General features: G+C 42.2%; 1 protein-coding gene across 7 annotated transcripts in view; it reads left to right on the forward strand.

The window, feature by feature from the left end:
* The window catches only part of whrna (whirlin a), a 92,046-nt gene that overhangs the window by 58,884 nt on the left and 10,507 nt on the right, over positions 1–22,655 (forward strand). For 6 of the 7 annotated variants that reach the window (XM_063011637.1, XM_063011634.1, XM_063011639.1 and 3 more), the window contains 5 exons: positions 1,227–1,263; positions 11,110–11,322; positions 12,380–12,601; positions 19,395–19,466; positions 21,689–22,175. In XM_063011637.1, the coding sequence (XP_062867707.1) occupies positions 1,227–1,263; positions 11,110–11,322; positions 12,380–12,601; positions 19,395–19,466; positions 21,689–22,175 (1,031 nt within the window). The remainder of the gene's footprint in view (positions 1–1,226; positions 1,264–11,109; positions 11,323–12,379; positions 12,602–19,394; positions 19,467–21,688; positions 22,176–22,655) is intronic. The other variant, XM_063011636.1, reaches the window with a different exon arrangement.

Consider the following 22,655-nt stretch of genomic DNA (forward strand, 5'->3'; position numbering starts at 1 on the left):
TGTGTTATTTTTTATTTTTACTCCCCTCATTAGTTTGTCATTAGTCATTGTATAAGCGTAGCAGGTGCAGCAGTGTTGTTGGGATTTTTTAATTCCTTGTTATTGATGCTGGGAGGAGAATAGTGAGTTCTCCAACCCAAAATATAGCCAGCAGAGTCATGTGATCAGTGTATGTGTTCCTAATAAAGCGGCCATAAGTTTCAACAGTGTTTAAAAATCCCAACAATGCTGCTGCACCTGCTACACAAATACCAGTACTACACACAATAGTGTATCATTACCATGCAGAGAATGATCCAACACCCAAACATCATCGTCAGTGGGGGTTCCTCACTTTAATTTGTCATTAGCCATTAGTGTGACTAACATTGTAATGTGTGCTGTATTTGTATGTATGTAAGTGTAGCAGGTGCAGCAGAGTTGTTGGGATTTTTTAATTCTCCTTGTCGATGCTGTGAAAAGAACAGTGTGTGCTCCAACCCAACATATAAAGCCAGCAGCGTCATGTGATCTACGTGGTATGTGTTCCTAATAAAGAGGCCATACATTTCAAGAGTATTTAAAAATCCCAACAACGCTGCGGCACCTGCTGCTCACACCAGTACTACACACACTAGTGTATCGTTAACATGCAAAGAATGTTCCACCACACGAACATCATCGTCAGTGGGGGTTCCTCACTTAGGCTATTTGTATGTATGTAAGTGTAGTAGGTGTAGCAGTGTTGGTGGGATTTTTTAATTCCTTGTTGTCGATGCTGGGAGGAGAACAGTGAGTGCTCCAACTCAAAATATAGCCAGCAGCGTCATGTGATCAGCGTGTGTGTTTCTAATAAAGAGGCCATGAGTTTTAACAGTGTTTAAAAATCCTAACAACACTGCTGCACCTGTTGCGCTCACACCAGTACAACACACACTAGAGTGTCATTACCAGGCAGAGAATCCACCACCGGAACATCCAGTAAGCGGCAGCTCTGAGGACAGAAACACGTTGTTAAAGTCTAAAAGTCTGAATTGATGGGGTTGATGGTTGAATCAGCTCAAACCATGGACCCCATCAATAACAAAAGCTAAAAACTGTGAAGTGTAATTAGAACTATATTAATCCCACATGATTTCAGTTCACCTGCTGGTAGCAATGACGGTATATTGATTGGAATTTCACTGTAGAACTGAGTGCTGCAGTAGCTGTATTGATTTGTCCATTTTTTTTTTTTGCTCCCGTAGACTATCGATGGATTTGGGCGCTTCAGCCTCAGGAAAGGTAAGTACTGCATTTTTTTAAATAGACATAAACTAGGGCTCTACTAATTTTACAGATTTCATGAATTTTTAAAGAAAAGTGCCAAATTTCACAGCAGTCATTAAATTACACTCATGAATCGCTACAATACACAGCACGACCATCATTAACACTTGTTCTGCCTCAAATACAAAAATTCTCATTGTGGAGAAACAAGGACAGATGATATAAAAAAACAAAGATTACAGGTGACTGAAGTGGAGAATTTATTGGCACGATTGTGGGTTCTTACAGCAGTGGAATAGCTGAAGAACAAAGAACAGAACTGTGGGCTTCTTTTTATACTGCTTTAGTGACGTTACGATTTTAACACTCGGGTGTTGGACTTTGGAACCTCCATTCTGTAATAACAGTTGTTTCTTATTTGCTTACAATATTTTATTTATGCATTTTCTCTCAATTTAGCGTAGTCAATTTGTCTTCCGCTGCTGGGGGATCACTGATTGCAGTCGATATTGCTGCTCACGCCTCCTCCGACCCTTAGCGTAACCCTTTTTCACCTATGCACTCTGCACAGTCGCCTCTCTATCAGCCAATCAGGGTCCTTACACAGCGTTTGCGGTTGAAGACCCCACCCACATAGTCCGGTCATCCCGCCCTAGCAGAGACGTGTCTCTGACTAAGCAATTGCTAGCTGAATCGAGTAGCTGGTTGGCTGATCACAGTCGTGGGTCCCACCTAAGGCTTTTTCCTTCTGTTAGTCATAGTTAGGATTTCTTTTGCTTCCATTTTTGTGCTCTGCATCTTGGGTCCTGTTTTCTTTGGCTGGTTTGTCTTAGTGGTACCAGCCCACCAACCCCCCCTTGTTACAGGTAAACGTAACGTTCACTTGTGTTCATGTTGTTTGCGCAGATTTTCCGCCGGTTGTTTGCCCTTAGCAGCAATCGCTGATGGGCTGTTTGTGCCATAACAGTGTGAATTTGCCAGAGAATCGTTTTAAAAATCACACATCTGGGTCTTTTTCTAACACAAGGGCAACATTTACCACTCTGTGTAGATGAGAGAGCTGGAAATCACTCCTTAGTGTTGTGGCTTGGTTTGGAGCTATCAAACAACCGTCTGCTCTTCCTCTCATCCAGTTTAGCATATTGATATCGCATCTAAGAAAATAAAGCAGAGGTGAAGTGTGTCGAGTGTTTCGGCTGCATAATGGATGAGGTTCAGTCTATTTGCATTGCTTTAATGACTGAAACAATGGCAGTATGATAATTTTTTGGAATACCAATTAAACAGGAGTGGGGCGAAGTGACGGGTCATTGCCTGGTTCGTTACTGACAGAACTTATGATATATGGGGTATATACAGTACAAGGTCAGAAGCATCTGGAACTTGTTCTAGTGGTCTCCTGAGGACAGAAGTTTCTCTGATGAATCTGGGAAATCTGCTGAGCTGTTTTAGCTAAAATGTGGACGGAGAGGAAGAATCAGTAGAGCAAAAATGAACTCAGTTGTAACTGGACAAAGCCAGTCTGAGCAGAAGGCTGGGTTCCAAATCTCACAGCACTGTTCCGAATAGCTTGCCTAACAAGTGCACTTTGAGTTGTTCTGTAACCTGTAATCTGAGATTGCCTTCATCTCTAAGGAAGCATCGGATGGTCTCTCGTTAGTCGGATTATAGCTTCGAAATAAGGCACCTTAGTAGGCAGCATTCTAAAATATCTAAGAATTTAGACATGCCTTCTTCTCGGGAGTGCACATAGGATGACGTAAAGTGATATAACATTTGATAGGCACACTCCAAAATCTTGTAAAAGCTCTTACAGAAAATTAGGGGACTGATTGAAATGGGATATCCAATAAGCTTGGAGTCTACTTTTGTTTAGCCAAATAGTGTACTTTGTGGGTTGCCAAGAATATACATTTTATACATTCCATTCCATTCCAGTCTATGTAGAGAAATCACTAGGTTTTTGGACAGACCCAGTGCACTGAAAGGCTTCCAAAAGGATCTAATAAAACAGACCTTGGCCATGTCTGAGGCAGGGAAGGCTGGATAGGGATTCACGTCCTTGCTCAAAGAATGACATTTACATTTTCGGCATTTAGCAGACGTTTTTTTCCAAGCTGTTTAAGCTATCGAGGGTTAATGGCCTTGCTTAAGGGCCCAACAGTGACAACCTGGCAGTAACATTTTTAATTACTAGTCCAGTACCTTAACCGTTAGGCTACAACTGCCTTCACAAACAGAATGACTGTACGTGAAGTTTGGGTGTCCACATTCTTTTGGTCATGTGTTTATTTCTTTTTTCTTTTGTTTGCTGGTCTCCTGCACTTGGTTCATCTTCTAATCTTCCTCACCCACACTGGTACATCTGGTTCCTCAGGTTGAGAAGTTCACCACCCAGTTTCAGTAGCTTCATATGTTCCAGTTCACCGCAGGACTCAAAACTGTTTGAGTCAAGGGCCGTAAACTCCGCTTCCCAAGGATCTTGTCCTTACTTTCCTTTTGTGATTAAATTACTGAAGTTAAATGGGACGTGTAACATCGGGGACGACTCCCAAACCAGACCTTTCTGCTTCTAGCCTGCATTAAATGAACCTTTTTTATTTTATTTTACCGCATCAACCAACCTGTCTTTGAGATTTGAGTTTGAGGTTTACTTTTTTTTACCTCTGTTTAAATGGGCAGAGGGCGCTTGGGTGGCACAGCAGAAACGTGCGCGAACCCACTAGTGCTGAGATCTGGGGATCAAGAGTTCAATGGTTCAAGCTAGACTGCTGTCAGCTATTCGGGCATCTTCATGGACATGATTGACTAATGTCCAAACCAAGGGCTGAGAGAGCCTAGTGTTGGAAAGTGCACTTCTCAATGCTGGTCCCAAGCCTGGATGATAATAAGAGGGTTGTGTCAGGATAGAAAGGGCATTGGGTGTAAATATTGTCCCTAGTTTGGTATACAGACCAGATCTGCTCTTGTGACCCTTATGTACAGGTGCAGCCGAAAGAAAACAAATGAATAGAATAGAATAGAATGCCTATATTTGTCATTTATACATATACAGATGTACAGTACAACAAAATTCGCATATCCCAGCTGGTTTTGGAAGCTGGGGTCAGAGCATAGGGTGAACCATCGTACTGCGGCCCTGAAGCAGGTTAAAGGCCTTGCTCAAGGGCCCAACAGTGGCAGTATGGGCTACATCCTGATTTATAGTTGGCATTCAGGACAAGTACTGGCTAGAATGTTTTACAAGAGAATTACTAAAACACGTATTCTTCTTTTTATAGCGTTTTACCAACTGTCCCAACATTTCTGAGATCCGGTTTTGTATAAATATAAAGTATTCTTAGTAATACCCCCCTCCGGGGATTAATTGTAAAGGTCACATAATTCTGTGCTCTGTTTACCACAATGTTGTTCTGGTTTGTTTCACAGCTACAAGAATATAAAAATAATTTTAATTTAAAAAATATAAAAGCTGCAGGTTTTCATTTTGGTCAGCTGTCAGAACCACTTCTCATGAAGCATATCCCAGCCTGATGTCCCAACTTTTATAGAAAATCTCATTTAGGTGGTGAATATCGGAGCCTAACTGGAGCACCTACGACCACTTGAAAATAAAATGGCAGACTGATTTGCAGGAAATTGTGGCTTTAAACACTTTTTGCACTTGTCCCTCACTCATGGGCAGCCGGCTTTTCATCATCTGTGTTCAGGTAGTTCATGCTTGAGCAGGTTTGATTTCAGCATTTTGGGGCATTTTCTCCCAAGTGGTTCAACATGAATTTTGAAAAAGATTCAGCAAGTTCTGTACCAATATAGTTAGAAGATTCGGAATAGATAGATTTGACGGTAATGGGCTAGCATACATTACTGCTGCACCACCTGAGACAGATAGACAGACAGACAGACAGACAGACAATTGATAGAAAGATAGATAGATAGACAGACAGACAGACAGACAGACAGACAGACACATAGAAAGACAGACAGATAAATAGACAGACAGAGAGATAGATAGATATACAGACAGACAGACAATTGATAGAAAGATAGATAGACACAGACAGACAGACACATGAACAGATAGATAAATAGACAGACAGACAGACAGACACATGAACAGATAGATAGATAGATAGATAGACAGACAGACACAGATAGATAGATAGATAGATAGATAGATAGATAGATAGATAGATAGATAGATAGATAGATAGATAGATAGATAGATAGATAGATAGACAGACATACAGATAGATAAATAGACAGACAGACAGACACATGAACAGATAGATAGATAGATAGATAGATAGATAGATAGATAGATAGATAGATAGATAGATAGACAGACAGACACAGATAGATAGATAGATAGATAGATAGATAGATAGATAGATAGATAGATAGATAGATAGATAGATAGATAGATAGACATACAGATAGATAAACAGACAGACAGATACAGACAGACAGATAGATAGATAGATAGATATACAGACATGCAGGCAGAAAGACAGATACATAGGAAAGAAGACAGACAGGCAGACAAATTGGCAGACAGATAGACTGACAGACAGACAGAAGACATAGTTCAGCGTGGTGAAACTCCAGTGGCCGGCACAGAGCCCTGACCTTTAAATCTACAGAAGACATTTGAGATGAATTAGAACATTGATCGTGAGCCCCCCCTTCTCATTCAGCATCAGTGTCTGACCTCATAAATTATGACTAAATGGGCACAAATTTTATACACACACTACAAAATGTTGTAAAAGCTCTTACTGAAAATTGGGGGGTTGATGGAAATGGGATGTCCAATAAGCTTATGGTCAGGCGTCCACTTCTGTTTGGCCATATAGTGTACTTTGTGGGTTGCCAAGAATATGCATTTTATACATTCAAATCAAGCTTTCTCAAAAAGGGTGCAAAAAGTTTTGTGCATCTGGACCTGAGCACAAAGTTAATGAAGAGAGCGGGTATGAAGGAAAGTGGTAGACAACAATTCAGCATGTATTGATCAGTCGATCACATGTAATCATCTTCAGTTACAGGCGGTTGAGTCATCTCTCTGACTTAGAGATCATTACCCTCTCCTCACACATTCCCTTAATCGATACTCTGCCATACTGCCTGTGGCACCGCTCACAACTGTTTAGCTGCTTTTTAAAACTGCAGTAAGCAAAAGTAACACCTTAACCCAACAGTTCTCAACCCTGGGGCCGGGACTTCAAGCCATAATTTAAATTTTCATAGACTCACCCGAGTGCTGTGTTATCCTGGTCAGTGAAAGACACATTCCAATTAAATGCAGGGCTTCAGCCATTCCTTCTTAGACATAGCCAGTCACGGCTAAGGAGGCCAGCCCATGTCACTTCTGAAATTATAACATAGGCAAACGTAATAGACCCACTCGAGTGCAGTGCTTATTATATTATATTATATTATATTATATTATATTATATTATATTACAGTTTCTTCTTCTTATAATTTTACTATATTATTGCGCAATAATACATTAACATGTTTTTAAAGAATTTAATAACATGAGCTTCACCTATAATATACATTGGCAGGGAAAACACTCAAGTGCAGTGTTATATTATATTTTACTATATTATTATTATTATACTACATTACTGTACTATATTATTGTTATCATACTATATCATTATACTAGTAATAATACATGTTTTTTAAGGAATTTATTAACATGAACTTTACCTGTATATACAGTATATATATATATATATATATATGGGAAGGGAAAACACTATTATATTATTATATTATAATATATTTTACTATATTATTATTATTATTATTATACTACATTACAGTACTATATTATTGTTATCATACTATATCATTCTTCTTGGCCTGTCTTCGTAGACGAAGCTTTATGAGGGGGAATGTTCACGTCTATACCTATAATATATACAATGACACGGGGAAAAAGCTTTTTGTACTACATCTGACTATCCAAGCCAATTTTCTCTCAGCATAAGGGGACTCTCTCAGCATAAGCAGATTTTTCTGTACTTTTTGAATAGCTGCAGTTAAACCAGCCCTGTGTATATGGGTACTGAGAACTCACCAGCTATAGCCATTCATAATCATCAAGGATGATTTAGGAGATCATGCTACAAGCGTAAAGACTGTAGAAACAAATGAATGATATATGCACATTTTACATGTTTCAGTCAATCAGCTAAGGAAAAAAGAACAGTTACAGAAATTACTTCCAATGCCAGACTTACAGTGTATCACAAAAGTGAGTACACCCCTCACATTTCTGCAAATATTTTATTATATCTTTTCATGGGACGACACTATAGAACTAAAACTTGGATATAACTTAGAGTAGTCAGTGTACAACTTGTATAGCAGTGTAGATTTACTGTCTTCTGAAAATAACTCAACACACAGCCATTAATGTCTAAATAGCTGGCAACATAAGTGAGTACACCCCACAGTGAACATGTCCAAATTGTGCCCAAATGTGTCGTTGTCCCTCCCTGGTGTCATGTGTCAAGGTCCCAGGTGTAAATGGGGAGCAGGGCTGTTAAATTTGGTGTTTTGGGTACAATTCTCTCATACTGGCCACTGGATATTCAACATGGCACCTCATGGCAAAGAACTCTCTGAGGATGTGAGAAATAGAATTGTTGCTCTCCACAAAGATGGCCTGGGCTATAAGAAGATTGCTAACACCCTGAAACTGAGCTACAGCATGGTGGCCAAGGTCATACAGCGGTTTTCCAGGACAGGTTCCACTCGGAACAGGCTTCGCCAGGGTCGACCAAAGAAGTTGAGTCCACGTGTTCGGCGTCATATCCAGAGGTTGGCTTTAAAAAATAGACACATGAGTGCTGCCAGCATTGCTGCAGAGGTTGAAGACGTGGGAGGTCAGCCTGTCAGTGCTCAGACCATACGCCGCACACTGCATCAACTCGGTCTGCATGGTCGTCATCCCAGAAGGAAGCTGACGCACAAGAAAGCCCGCAAACAGTTTGCTGAAGACAAGCAGTCCAAGAACATGGATTACTGGAATGCCCTGTGGTCTGACGAGACCAAGATAAACTTGTTTGGCTCAGATGGTGTCCAGCATGTGTGGCGGCGCCCTGGTGAGAAGTACCAAGACAACTGTATCTTGCCTACAGTCAAGCATGGTGGTGGTAGCATCATGGTCTTGGGCTGCATGAGTGTTGCTGGCACTGGGGAGCTGCAGTTCATTGAGGGAAACATGAATTCCAACATGTACTGTGACATTCTGAAACAGAGCATGATCCCCTCCCTTCGAAAACTGGGCCTTATGGCAGTTTTCCAACAGGATAACGACCCCAAACACAACCTCCAAGATGACAACTGCCTTGCTGAGGAAGCTGAAGGTAAAGGTGATGGACTAAACCCAATTGAGCACCTGTGGCGCATCCTCAAGTGGAAGGTGGAGGAGTTCAAGGTGTCTAACATCCACCAGCTCCGTGATGTCATCATGGAGGAGTGGAAGAGGATTCCAGTAGCAACCTGTGCAGCTCTGGTGAATTCCATGCCCAGGAGGGTTAAGGTAGTGCTGGATAATAATGGTGGTCACACAAAATATTGACACTTTGGGCACAATTTGGACATGTTCACTGTGGGGTGTACTCACTTATGTTGCCAGCCATTTAGACATTAATGGCTGTGTGTTGAGTTATTTTCAGAAGACAGTAAATCTACACTGCTATACAAGTTGTACACTGACTACTCTAAGTTATATCCAAGTTTCATGTCTATAGTGTTGTCCCATGAAAAGATATAATGAAATATTTGCAGAAATGTGAGGGGTGTACTCACTTTTGTGATACACTGTACATGAAATACATGTCTGTTAGAAGTAAGAAAGAAAAGACCGGCCAGTGGATTTTACAGGTCATAAAAATGTAGGATTGTGAAACCTGATTAAAATAATCTTTGACTAATTTAGACTATATGGTAATCTAATAATTGTGACAGGTTCTGATATCAAGATATAAAAACAGTTCGATTCTATTGCTCTTCTGAATTGCTTAAAGCAGCTGTAAAGGCACTTCTGTTCTTCCCTTCATTAGACTTTCTAGAGGAAATTCTCCCGCTGTTCCTCACAAATGAACTGAATCTGTGGCTTAACTGCTTCATTCGACTCAATCAACCTTCAGCAGAGCGCAGGAACATGAGGAAAGTTTGCTTCCGCAGAAACTATTTAATTGTACGTCACGGCTAAGATATATGTGGAGACCCAGCAAGCCCAGGTCTGTGTTTAAATGAACCAGAGTGAATAAATATGGACTGGGTTGAAATAAGGACTAGTCCCAAAGACATTTTTCTTTGCTTTTATATTAGTGATGGACGTTAGGATGAAAGGACAGGTTTAAATCCCTGCTTTTTACTTTTACCTTTATTGCATAATATATTGTTCTTCTTTTGATCATTTACAAATGAAACAGAATCTGTAACTTTATTGTTCATTTGACTGAATGGAGCTTCAACCAGATTTGGCCCACCACCCAAATAATGCCTGCTCTGTAGTGGTCCTGTGGGGGTCCTGACCATTGAAGAACAGAATGAAACAGATGGACTACAGTCAGTAATTGTAGAACTACAAAGTGCTCCTATATGGTAAGTGGAGCTGATAAAATGGACAGTGCGTGTAGAAACAAGGAGGTGGTTTTAATGTTATGTCTGGTTGGTGTATATCACATTGTCCAGGCTGACTGTCCCCTCATGGAGCTGTTGCGCTGACAGTAGAACCAACTGCACCGGAGCCAGATACGCTGAATTGATTGTATTGATCTGATGGACAGTTTTTTGTCGCTCCTGAAATGATCCGCTGTCCAGTGTTTCGCCGACTCTTTTTCCCACAGTAGTGTAGTGCTTACTGCTTAGGAGCATCACAAGGTCACGCCCAATCGGTCTTCAGTGAACGGGAATCAATTCTCCTGTCACTTTTCATCCCCTGTCTCAGTGACCTCTGCCACTATTCCTCTCTGTCTTAGTCACTTAGCTTTGACTGTTCTTCAGAGATACTTCATGTCCACACACAAGAGCAACAGGTGAGGTGGTCGGGTTTTGTGATCGAAGCTCAATGTGACTGATACAGGTGGAAGAAACTTGTAATATTTATAATCAAAAGTATGTGGACACATAATTATCAGACATCCCATTTCAAAACCATTAGCATTAATATGAATGTGAATATAAAAAACATAAAGCTCAAGAAATAATTTGGGTCGATTGCTAATTCCACAGAGTAAATACAGAGTGAGATCAGCTCTCTTTAGCACCTCAGATACACAGATGAGAAAGACAGATTTGGATCGAAGACATGGCACATGTCCAAACGATTACGTTTTAAAGAGCAGAGGATCTGAGGACGTCCTCGGGTTAGCCTTGAGCTAGACACGTCGGGATGCTGTTCCGAGGCACACTGACCTGCGCAGGCTATCCGAGCCCAAAACGCTCGGAGGACTCGCTGCGTCAGGGCGCCCGGAACGTGCCAATTATTGATCATGCCACGGGAAATGAAATGCTAAAGCGGACAGTAATAAATCTGAAGCACGCTGGAGTGCAGGTGGATTAATGTAGACACTTATGGAAGAAGGAAACTGGAAGGCAGTAGATTTTCTCTCTCTCTTTAGGGTAGAAACTTTCAAACAGCTGGTTCTGATTCAGGGGCTTCTTTAAAAAACTCAGACAGCTGACTGTAAAAAGTAAGAGAAGGAGTTTTGGCATTGAGAGACGGTGTGTGTGAACACCCCTCCTAATGGTGGCTTTTTATGACCAGTTAATGTTGTTTTTTAATATATTTCTTCTTTTCTTTTCTGTTCTTGTTCTTTTTTAACATGTAGGCAGGTTTCTATAAGGGTGTCGCAGGTTCTCAGGTGACTCTCTCCAGTCTGGTGAACCAGACGAGGGCCATGCTAGACGAACACTCCCGTCACCTGCTCACTGAACCTGAGAGACAGACCATGAGCTATTACATCCAGGAGTACCGTGACGGACACGTCGGAGTCGAACAGCTTGTTATGGCTCTGTTCGAGCTGCTCAACACACACGCCAAGGTTTTTATCTTCATCAGCAAATTTGATTGCTAATTTAAATTTGTTAAATGTTCTATAATGTCCCACAGCTAAGGAATTCTACATGCCCATGTAAATAGGGCTAGTTTGATTTCACCCATTACAAAATGCATTGAAATTGGTCAAATAGTTCATTATATTACACCAACCAGCACAGTATTGCGTCCGTGATCAGCCAAACCCCCCCAACACCCCCCAACTTTCAGACGTCTCGACCAATCAACCATAATTGCCCCAGCGGTGAGGAACCCTGTTTCAGGCATTGTCCCTCCTCCTACAGACACACAACCAATCGTGTGTCTGTGTAGGAGCCCGGCCGGCTGATAGCAGAGCTGAGATTTGAACTCAGGTTCAAAGGTTTTTTTTATAATCAATAATTATTGCTACTGTCAACATTTTTCTATAAAAAACTAAATGGTAAATACTATATAACCAATAGTATGTGGACACCTGACCATGGCATTGTTGGACTTCTATGGGAGCACACTGTAGGAAGTGTGTCTGTGAAAATTTGTGCTCTTTTAGTAAAAAAAAATATGTTGGATAAGAAGGCCATACCTGCATTTGATTCAAATTCACAAAGGTAAATGGGGGAAGGGTAGGGCGGGGTTGAGGGAGTGTCAGGGTTAAAGTCAGGGCTTGTGCATAACTGTATATTATATAACTGATTGATAGCAGTGGGTGTGTGGAACACCACAACTTCATTAAAAGAGGTGTCCACATATTTTTGACTATTTTGACTATATTTGGAATTATTTGGAATAGTCTTACATGCATCTACAATAGCTAACAGTGCCATACTGTCCATTAGCCACACCAATTCCCGCTCTTGTGAGCCTTGCATATGTTCCACCTTTACTCTGATTGGCGGTCAGTGTGAGATTATAACCACACGGTCCAGTCCTCATTTTTCTCAAAGCCTATCCAAGCAGTGGCAGTGCTGACTCACAGCCAGGTAGATCTCACATCAAGCACAGATTTATAGGTGGCAGTAAAGCATCTGGCAGTGAAGCTGTGCTTTTGTGTGTGTTGGCTGCAGTTCTCGCTGCTGTCGGAGGTGCGGGGTCTGGTGAGCGCTCAGGATCTGGAGTGCTTCGACGCGCTGGTGCTGAGGAGAGAGATCGAAGCTCTGAAGGCCCGGCAAGGGACGACGGGGGCGGCAGGGCTCAACTCCGACACCTTTTCCATGGTGTCCTACCCCGACACTTTGGCCTCGTCCTCGGGCAGCTACATGACCAACACCACGCTCAGCTCGGCACGGGTAGGATGGATGAATGTGTGGAGGTGTGTTTGGAACAAAGGAAAGCTTTTCAAAACCTGGGGGCTTTTATTTAAAGAAAAGTGTGTGTGTGTGTGTGTGTGTGTGTGTGTGTGTGTGAAGCAAGAACAGTGATTGAGCTTGTAAGATTGGTCAAATACTAGAGTGGGACACTGGAGTGGGTTGCAATATAAGAGGATTGCTTTATACTGAATCATGCCCATCTGCCATGCTATTGTAGTCAACAAGGGCCAAGGAGGTGCAGATAATTCACTGTATCAATTCTTATAGCCCAGAATTCCTGAGTCTCATTGATCGTTAATTCACTCCAGGTGGAAGTCCCTCAGTTTCATCACTTTTTTCCCTCCCAAGCAGTGATTGGTGCTTATTTTACCCCCTTTTTCTTCCAATTTAACCCCAACAGCGTCCAAGAATGGTGTATATTCGCCTGACACACGCCTCAATCTCTGCGCTCCTCCACTTTCAACCAGGGTCCTTACACAGTATTGATAACTCCACCTCTTTGTCCGGTCTTTTCCACCCATTAACCAATCATGCCTGTTAGAGGGCGCCCAGCCGACCGGTAGCAGAGCCGAGATTTGAACCCGGGAGCTCAGAACCTTTATTTTTGTCCCTCTTTTGCCTTTTTCCTTTTTGTTTGTGGCTTTTTAGCCACGTTTTTCCCCACCTTGGTTAAGCATCTTGTGAACTGGGTTAATTTTAAAATCTTGCAGGTATGGGGCTACACTTGAGACCTCAGTGCTTAGACGAGACCCGCCGTGTTACATCACTATGCTGCCAAAAATTGTGTTCTTTTATAAAATCATAACCAAAGTTAGCAATATTTTCTAACATTTATTTTCATGTAAGTGGTCAGTGGAGGGTATCTTTATGGATTACATTTATCTGTGTACAGAGCAACAGATGGACAGTCAGTAATTGCATACCCTAGGTGTAGCAAAATAAATAGTAAGTTGTGGTGTACCTAATAAAGTGTTTTTCTAATGAATTGTCTGGCCTGTAGACCCCAGTTTTAGACACTCTAACACCCACTATCCACTTTTTATTCAATCAGGAGAGACTGCTGTGGTTGATTGATATGATGGAGGTAGGACATGCGATATACTCCCAGTTTAATACATGCACATAAGATAAATATACACACAGATCTGTTTGCAGTGGTCTGTCTGACTTCTTTCTTCACCTGCCTTTAACTCGAGTGGGTTTGCAGTGTTTGATTCTAGTGTTTGATTCTAGTTTTCATCATAGTGGTGTGAACAGGTAGTTGTCCTCTTTCTGATTGCCTGTGGTATTGTGTACATGTCCCACTTGACCATTTCAATCCAGTAAGCAAATCCTTACACGACACAAATCGAGCTGGAGCTGAACTTAAGTGAAATCTTATTTATTTAAGGGACAAAGTTTTCCAACACCCATATCACCATTGTCCTTAATTATGTAACTGGTTATAACACCACAAGCCCCAATGGCAGCTTTTTCCACCCAGCACTTAGTGGGCAGCTTAGATTAGGGAGGCCCAGCCAACCGGAGATTCAAACTCGGGAAGTCCGGAATCCCAGTGTTGGTGTGCTAGCGGAATATGCCTACATATTGCCCATGATGCCCTTTGATTAGCTCATATCTTTTGCTGTATTTTTTTTTCTATACAGGCTTCATTATTTATTTGCACCTGTACCACATGTTTAGATAAGCAGGAGTGAACTCACTACATTTTAGAAAGAACATGTTTGTAGGCTTCCTCCCGCTCATTATCCTGGTTTTCTCCGGGCGCTGTAGAAACTGCCACTCTAAACCCTAAACAACACCGGCAGCAGCAAACAGCAGCATTGGCAGCGCAGGTCTTCTTCCTATGGGACTCGCACACTGTGCTCATTAGCACTTCAGCCCTCGCGCCAACAGTGCAGCACACATCTCTCACAGCCAGTACAGATTTCTGACCAAAAACAAGTTTCAGGGTCTGAAAGAAAAAAAGACTTCCAGCTCTGTCTTACTTAAGGGATTGGGATCAAATGTGAGAACGGTGCTGACGTCACGATGTAGGACGTCATAGGATTGAGAGCAGCAAGAATCAAAAGTGGATAGTTTTATAGACCTACTTTGACTATCCTGGTCAGGGTCAGAGTAGGTCTGGTACCACCTGAAAACACTGGGTACAAGGTGAAAATACACCTTGTTTAGAGCACCAGTTGATCAGTTTGCACTCACACATTTGTGTAGCCAATTCACCTTCTGCAATTCTTCTATTATAGACAAAAATAGCCCGTTGTTAAAGAATATTGGGTCTTGACTTAAAACTGAACAAACACACACTAACATGCATGCTAGTATAAAAAGTAGGGCATTTAAGTTTGCTTGATGTAGTTGTGTAATTTATGCAACGTATTATGTAATATATTGTATAATTTCTAAATTATTTATACAAATTAAATCAACTCAATTCAAACTTCAAATCTGGTCAGTACTAAGAGCGAAATGAACGGTACACAGTGCAGCGAGATTGACCCAGGCGCCTAACGGGTGCAACTGGCCGTGCCTGAGAGAGGGAGGTCTGCAGGGTTTCTCATTGCTGCTGGAAATCTGACCTCTGCTGGCTGGTCAAGGCATCTGCCCTGAGCATCGGTGGTGGATTTAGATTTACATTCATCCAAAGCAGCTTGGCCGTGTTGGGGTTTGAACCAGCAACCTTCTAATTACTAGTCCAAAACCTTAAACACTGAGGTACCAAGGCCCCATGTGGAGGATTCACAGGGGCATATTGTGACTAGTGTACGTTATACGGCTCTTAGTGAGTGCATGTGGGAGTGCCAGATGGGGCGTGCTCTATTTTGCAGTGAGCAGAGCTGGTGCAAGCGACAAAGCAGTTACGTTTGGGAATTGGAAATGACTAAATGAGGAGAAAACTACTTCAAATCAACATGTTTGATAAGATTGACTAGATGTAAACAGCCACTAATACAAAACCTTGATTGTGACAGATTGTGTTAATAGGGTTGGAGGGCGGCACGGTGGCTGGGTGGGTAACACTGTCACCTCACAGCAAGAAGGTCCTGGGTTCGATTTCCAGGTGGAGCGGTCTGGGTCCTTTCTGTGTGGAGTTTGCATGTTCTCCCCGCGTCTGCGTGGGTTTCCTCCGGGAGCTCCGGTTTCCTCCCACAATACAAAGACGTGCAAGTGAGGTGAATTGGAGATACAATATTGTCCATGACTGATGTGTTTGACAAAATAAATAAATAATAGGGGTGGGAAATGTATTTTTTAATGCACGACATCTCAAAGGATGAGATATTTTAGTACATGCTGAACAAAATGTCATCGCTACGCTTGTTTTAATGATAATGTTTATCAGAGTAATCACCATCAACTCAAACATCAACCATCCAGTGACACACACACACAGGTCTTTGAAACTGGATGCTAATGAATTAGCCATAAGTGCTTCCTATCCTTGCAGTAAACAAGCAATTAGAGGTAATTAATGGAGCTTTTGTTTTGCTTGGGGAGAGCATTAACGAGGAGAACTGCAGACGTCTACCTACTGGACTGTGAAGAGCAAATCCCAAATCCCTCCCTCCTGTCCCAGCTATTTTTAATCTTAATCAGGATTTCTTTTTTTTGTGGGTTAGAGAGGGTCTGACTTCCTTTATCGCTGCAGACCTCTGCCCTGAAAAGCCACAGACTATCACGCGCCCCTTCCTACACGGCCTTTTCACAGAGAGTTGTACCATGCATTCAGAGACACGCTCTGATAGTCCCTGAGTCATTCCTCTCCCTAGTTCCTAGCTTTTTTTGTGAGAGTGGATGCACTCTAATACTTTGTAGTATATTTAAAAGTTTTGGGACACCCGTTCTAATTAACAAATTACATTTACATTTGCAGCATTTAGCAGACACTTTTATCCAAAGCGACTTACAGTTATGACTGAACACATTTTGAGCAATTGAGGGTTAAGGACCTTGCTCAGGAGTCCAACAGTGCAACCTTCTGATTACTAGTCTAGTACCTTAACCACTGAGCAACCACTTTCCCATTTATGCTGATCAGCCATAACATTAAAACCACCTTCTTGTTTCTACACACACTGTACTTACAATATAGAAGCACTTTGTAGTTCTACTATTACTGACTGTAGTTCATCTGTTTCTCTACATACTTTTTTAGCCTGCTTTCACCCTGTTCTTCAATGGTCAGGACCACCACAGAGCAGGTATTACTGCGGTATAACCATTGCTGTGTCTTATATTCTGGGAAAGTCCTGACCATTAAAAAACAGCATGAAAGGGGGCTAAGAAAGCATGCAGAGAAACAGATGGACTACAGTCAGTAATTGTTGAACTACAAAGTGGAGCTGATAAAATGGACAATCAGTGTAGAAACAAGAAGGTGGTTTTAATGTTATGGCTGATCAGTGTATATATATATATATATTAGATTATAGCTGACTAGCTTACATAGACGTCACTCTATTTTAATACCCTTCATTTTTTAAATGGGATGTCCATTCAACAAGCTCATGGTCAGGTGTCCAAATACTTTTAGCCATATTGTGTAAGTGAGCTTGTTAAAACAACTAATAAAAATAAAGATAGATTAGAGGGTTATTGTGTTGTGTTGTGTTGTATTGTATTGTAACGTATTGTATTGTATTGTATTCTGTCAACGTCTCAACCCCCAGACTGAGAGATGCTAACTCAGCTACTGGCTGGTGCACACTCCACAATTTCCTCCCAGATTTTGCTGTCACCAACACATTCGGAGGATCTTTATTAGCTCTTGTAGTGTCACTAGTTCAGTAATTCAGTTTCCTCAGTTTGTAAAAAATGATCTAATATTTTCAGTAACAATCCCAGCGCTGTTAGCTTTTAGCACATGTTCGACTGTGTAGAAGCCCAGTGATAAGCAGCAGCTAAAACAACTCTCAGGATAGGAAGTGGGAAACTGTAAGAACTGTAAGACGTATAAAGCAAATTATATGCGTCCAACTTTGCAGCAGCAGTTTAGGGAAGGTCCTTTCCTGTTAAAAATATGACTGTCTTTATGCACTAAGCCAACACTATACATACATGAAGAAAAGCTTAGTTTAACCCTGTTAATAGGGTTGGAGGGCGGCACTGTAGTTTGGTTGGTAGCACCGTCACCTCACAGCAAGAAGATCCTGGGTTCGATTTCCAGGTGAAGCGGTCCGGGTCCTTTCTGTGTGGAGTTTGCATGTTCTCCTCATGTCTGCGTGGGTTTCCTCCGGAAGCTGGAAATTATAAAGCAAATTTGCGGCAACAATTTAGGGAAGGCCCTTTCCTGTTCCAGCATGAATGTGCCCCTGTGTACGAAGCAAGCTCTATACAGACATGAAGAAAAGGTCAGTTTAAAGAAACTCCAGTCGGCACAGAGCCCCAACCTCAGCCCCAATGAACAGCTTTGGAATTAATGGGACATCAGTTGACGCTTTCTTGACAAACATAGAATAGAATAGAATAGAATAGAATAGAACACCTTTATTGTCATATATACGTATACAGTCGAATCCGGTTAATCGGACCACATCGGGACGCGATCGTTTTGGTCCTAATAACCGGCTGGTCCGATTACACGAACATGCCCTATGTTACAAGGAATGATAGTGGAATGATCGCTTTCTCGTGTAGACTTTAATCGTGATTGACAGGAGGGAATTCCTTGCACGTAGTGCCGGACACTCTTGTTTACGCTTGACTTCATTTCGCCGAAAAGCGGAGATGCAGATGGATCCAATAACCACGCTGCTGGCTACTGGGTGCTTCATTGTGGGAAAGAAAGTGGTGGGCGTGTTCACCTCCCGCTGGTTTTGCTCTTGTCAACACAACTTTTCGGATTTCCTGACCTTTGATAAAAGCATAAATTCTCCCGGGGAGCCCAGGAATCCTCCCATATCTCGCTGACCCGCTTTGCATCCGCAAAGTGGCGACTTGTGGCTTCTTTTTCTTATTCGCTCTCATGTTCTTTGGTCCGATTAAACGGAATTTTGGTCCAAGTAAGCGAATAACATTACACGTACATAATAGGATTTGTTTCGGTACTTTAGGATTCGGTCCGAATAAGCGGCTTGTCCGATTAACCGGATTCGACTGTACATACATGTGTACAGTACAATGAAATTTTTTTCACATTACCCAGCTTGTTTGCCATTGTACGCGCACATGGTGAGGTGTCCAAATACTTTTGGCCATATAGTGTACCTGTTTTTACATTTACATTTTCGGCATTTAGCAGACACCTTTATCCAAAGCCACTTACAGTACTGTGACAGTATACAGTCTGAGAAATTGAGGTTAAGAGCCTTGCTCAGAGGTCCAACAGCAGCCACCTGGCAATGCTGGGGCTTGAACCAGCGACCTTCTGATTACTTGTCAGTACTTTAACCGCTAGTCTACAACCGCCCTATGCCATCACAATACACAGTATGTCAAACAAATGTGTCACCTGGGGCACTGTTAAGAATTTTTGTTCTCCCCCCCCCTCCCCCCTCCCCCCCCCCCCCCCCCCCTCTTCCCGCCGGGCTAGGTTAATAGCACAGCTATCTATCTATCTATCTATCTATCTATCTATCTATCTATCTATCTATCTATCTATCTATCTATCTATCTATCTATCTATCTATGAGTATGTCAACATCTGTTTTCAGCTGTATGTAATTATGTAATATGTGCCCTCTACATAACTAGTGCACCAGATTTAAAGATTTATAAAACAGATTTGGACAGATCTTCTCATACTTGCTTCTGCTCTTTCTCCCACTTTCAGAACGACAGCGCTGTGGAGAGTAACGGAGAGGACACCCAGGAGAGAAGAAACGCTCTCCCCGACGTCTCTCTGGTGAGCCTTGTGACCCAGTTTGAGCCACAATACGGGATTAGATGAGGCTCGGCGTCTGTCACAGAGGCTTTGAGGCTTGTAGGGGAATCTGGGAAATAAACTGTGTACTTAAATACATGAATGTGCTGATGCTTTAGGGAAAACTAATTAGAAATAAGGGACATAATACTGTACAGTGTGGTGCAAAAGAAATTGCCCCCTTTTCATTTAAGAAACAAAGTTATTTAACACGTAATTTAATTGGTAAGCCAATTTAGCTCAATCTTGCTTATTTTTTGCTAGCCCTGTAAAAATGTTTTACCCAAAGCAATAGTTAATTGTGACTTAATGCAGTCCAAACTATTTAGGACCCAACGGGCTGTCACGGGCATGGGACTCGAACCAGCGACCCTCTGATTACTTCCTTCCTGTAACTGCTTCTGGAGATGTAGTCGTCTGTCCTGACAGAGCAGTGGTTGCTGATTGGTCAGGGAGAGTCCTGTAGTGTTCTAGGATGGTTCCTTCTTTCATACTTTTTACACTGAGAGCACTGCAGAACTGGACCTGAACCATCTCTGCAGCCAACCATCCCAAAGTGATGACAGTATAGTGACATAATGTAACACGGGACAGATAGAGGCAGCATTAAGAAATGAATCCAAATAATAAATAAGGCACGGTGTACACTTTTTTTTTTGCATTTTCCCCCCAATTTTAGTCGTATCCAATTACCCGATTGCATTATGCTTCCCCTTTACTGGTGCTGACCTCCACTCTGATTGAGGAGAGCCGTGAATAACACACGCCCCCTCCAACAGGTGTGCACCTGCACGAGGCGACTTCATATGTGGATCAGCTTTGTGTAAGGAGAGCCACACCCTGTCCACATTATCCCTCATCTCTGTGCAGGTGCCATCAATCAGCCAGCAGAGGTTGTAATTGCATTGCATCAGTTATGAGGAATCCCCTGGGGCCCCCTCCCTGCGAACGAGCCCATCGTTGTTCATGTAGGTGCCCAGCCTGCTGGTAGCAGAGCTGAGATTCGAACTCACGAGTTAGAGATTTGGTGTACCCCTTTAAAACTTTTGTTTAAAGATCTAAGCAGGATTTTAACATAGATTTAAGACCAAAAATGTCAACCATACTGCATTTGTGAATATTTTAGTCAAACAGAAGCTGTGTAGCTTTTTCTAAAGTGCTGTGATCCTTATCTTTATGGCCTAATATGCATAAGATGCTTATAAACTTAGGGCATATAAATCTTCATAGATTAGTGAATCAAGCTATAGGCATTTTTGTGTGGCAGAATGTGTTGTGCTTATTTCTTTTTGTTAAATTATCCTAAGTTTAATCATCAAGCTCAAACTGTGTGAAATTGTTTGGTTTGACAATATGTACTAACAGATGGGAAGAGAAAAGGGGCACATACTTTTTCACCTCACTATAAATACCTGAGAAGGATTATGCAGAGCGAAACGTTCCATGAGGGGATAACACGCTTTAACCGTACGGTTCTCCGGTGGCCTCGTGTCGTGTGAGGGCCGAATAAGACACAGACGCCCCTTTGTCAGCACTGATACGTTCTGTCTTAGACCTCTAATGAAAACCAATCAGTTTGTCATAGCTGTTTCCACGGCGACAGACACCATCAGTCTGGGGTTTGTGTGATTGGAGTTTGGCTGTGATTTTTGAGGACCAGGAGCGCCACTCAGATAGCTCGGCTCACCCGTCTGATTGATTTCCCTTCCGGCCGCTTCATCCGTTCGTTTTCTGCTCATGTTTTTTGCTTTGTTTTCCTTCATTCCTTCATTTGTTTCTTTCAGTTCTTTTTCCTTTGGTCTTGCCCGAATGAAAAATGAATTGTCTTGTTGAAGCGTTAATGTGCTAAATGATTAACGACTGAACGGTTGTGCGATTTTGCGCTGTGTGAAGTTATGTGGAATTTTCAGAGGCTGTGTGTCAATTTGTATGCATGTAATGGAAAAATAAAGGCACCTTCAGAATTAGTGGCACTCTTGGGAAACATGGCTGTAAAAATTTTTTTTATTTCTGGCTAATCTGGCTTTGTGCAATCTCCCTTGGTCAACATAACAGCACTGAGCGTCTTTCTGAAAAGCTGGCTACATACTTTTGGCCATGTAGTGTACAAAAACTTCCTCAACATCATAAATGTGTACTTATATTTTTAAAAAATGCACGACGTCTGTTGAAATTGAGTCACATCTATTATTCTTTCATCCTAGGATGAGATGGGGTCGAGCTCAGACACCCCACCCTCCTTCAAGCCCCCTCCTCCCCCTAGCGTACAGCGACGCCCCAGCCACAAACCCGCCCCTAGCAAACGCCCCACGTCTGACTCCTCCCAGTCCGGCCTGTACTTCACCGTCCCACTGCGTGTACCCGACAGAGACCGTAAAAGTTCCCCAAACCCCCCCAGGTCGCCCGCAAGTGTCCCAAAGAAAGCCGTCCCGGTAGCTCTGCTGTCTATGGTGAACCAGCATTCGATCGGCCCTTTCCCGCGTGTTCAGTGTCCAGGCACAGCGAAGCCCCCTCCAGCCCCAGCGGTCCCTGCACCCCCACCCCCTGGCCCCCCTCCACCCTTGAGCCCAGAAAAATCCAAATCCAACCAGTCGTCGCCGACTTCTAAGCAGCATTTCGTCACGGTGGAGGTGCACAGACCCAACGCAGAACCCGACGTGAACGAGATCAGACCGCTTCCTCAGAGCAGAGGTAAGAAGATGCGTGCTGTTTTATTAATACACGCTGGCACAAATGGTGCCATCACTTACTTTATGGATGGTCCTTTATCCTCTGGTGCAGTGATTATATCAAAGATTGAATTTGAATGTAAATTCAGCTAGTTAATTAGCCTGATTGCTTTCGGTATCTCTCTCTAATTTCTAATTAGTGCCTATCAAAAGAATAATTAAAGATATTTTCCTCACAATAATTAAATGCTGAAGGTCAGTAACACATTGGCGTAAGTGGAAGGGTCTTATCATTCAACCTCACTGGCTGACCTGTGTTACTAGGACACACTTTAAAATCTTGTGGAAACACTTTCTAAAAGAATTGACACTATTAAAGAAGATGGGAGAGAAAGGACTCTTAATTAATGCTCATGGCGTTTAAATGGGACGTCTAACTAACAAGCTCATGGTCAAGTGTCCACTTTTTTGGCCGTATATTGTAGCAGTTATTATGAGCAGC

Source organism: Trichomycterus rosablanca, chromosome 16, assembly GCF_030014385.1.
Source record: "Trichomycterus rosablanca isolate fTriRos1 chromosome 16, fTriRos1.hap1, whole genome shotgun sequence".
Lineage (NCBI taxonomy): Eukaryota > Metazoa > Chordata > Actinopteri > Siluriformes > Trichomycteridae > Trichomycterus > Trichomycterus rosablanca.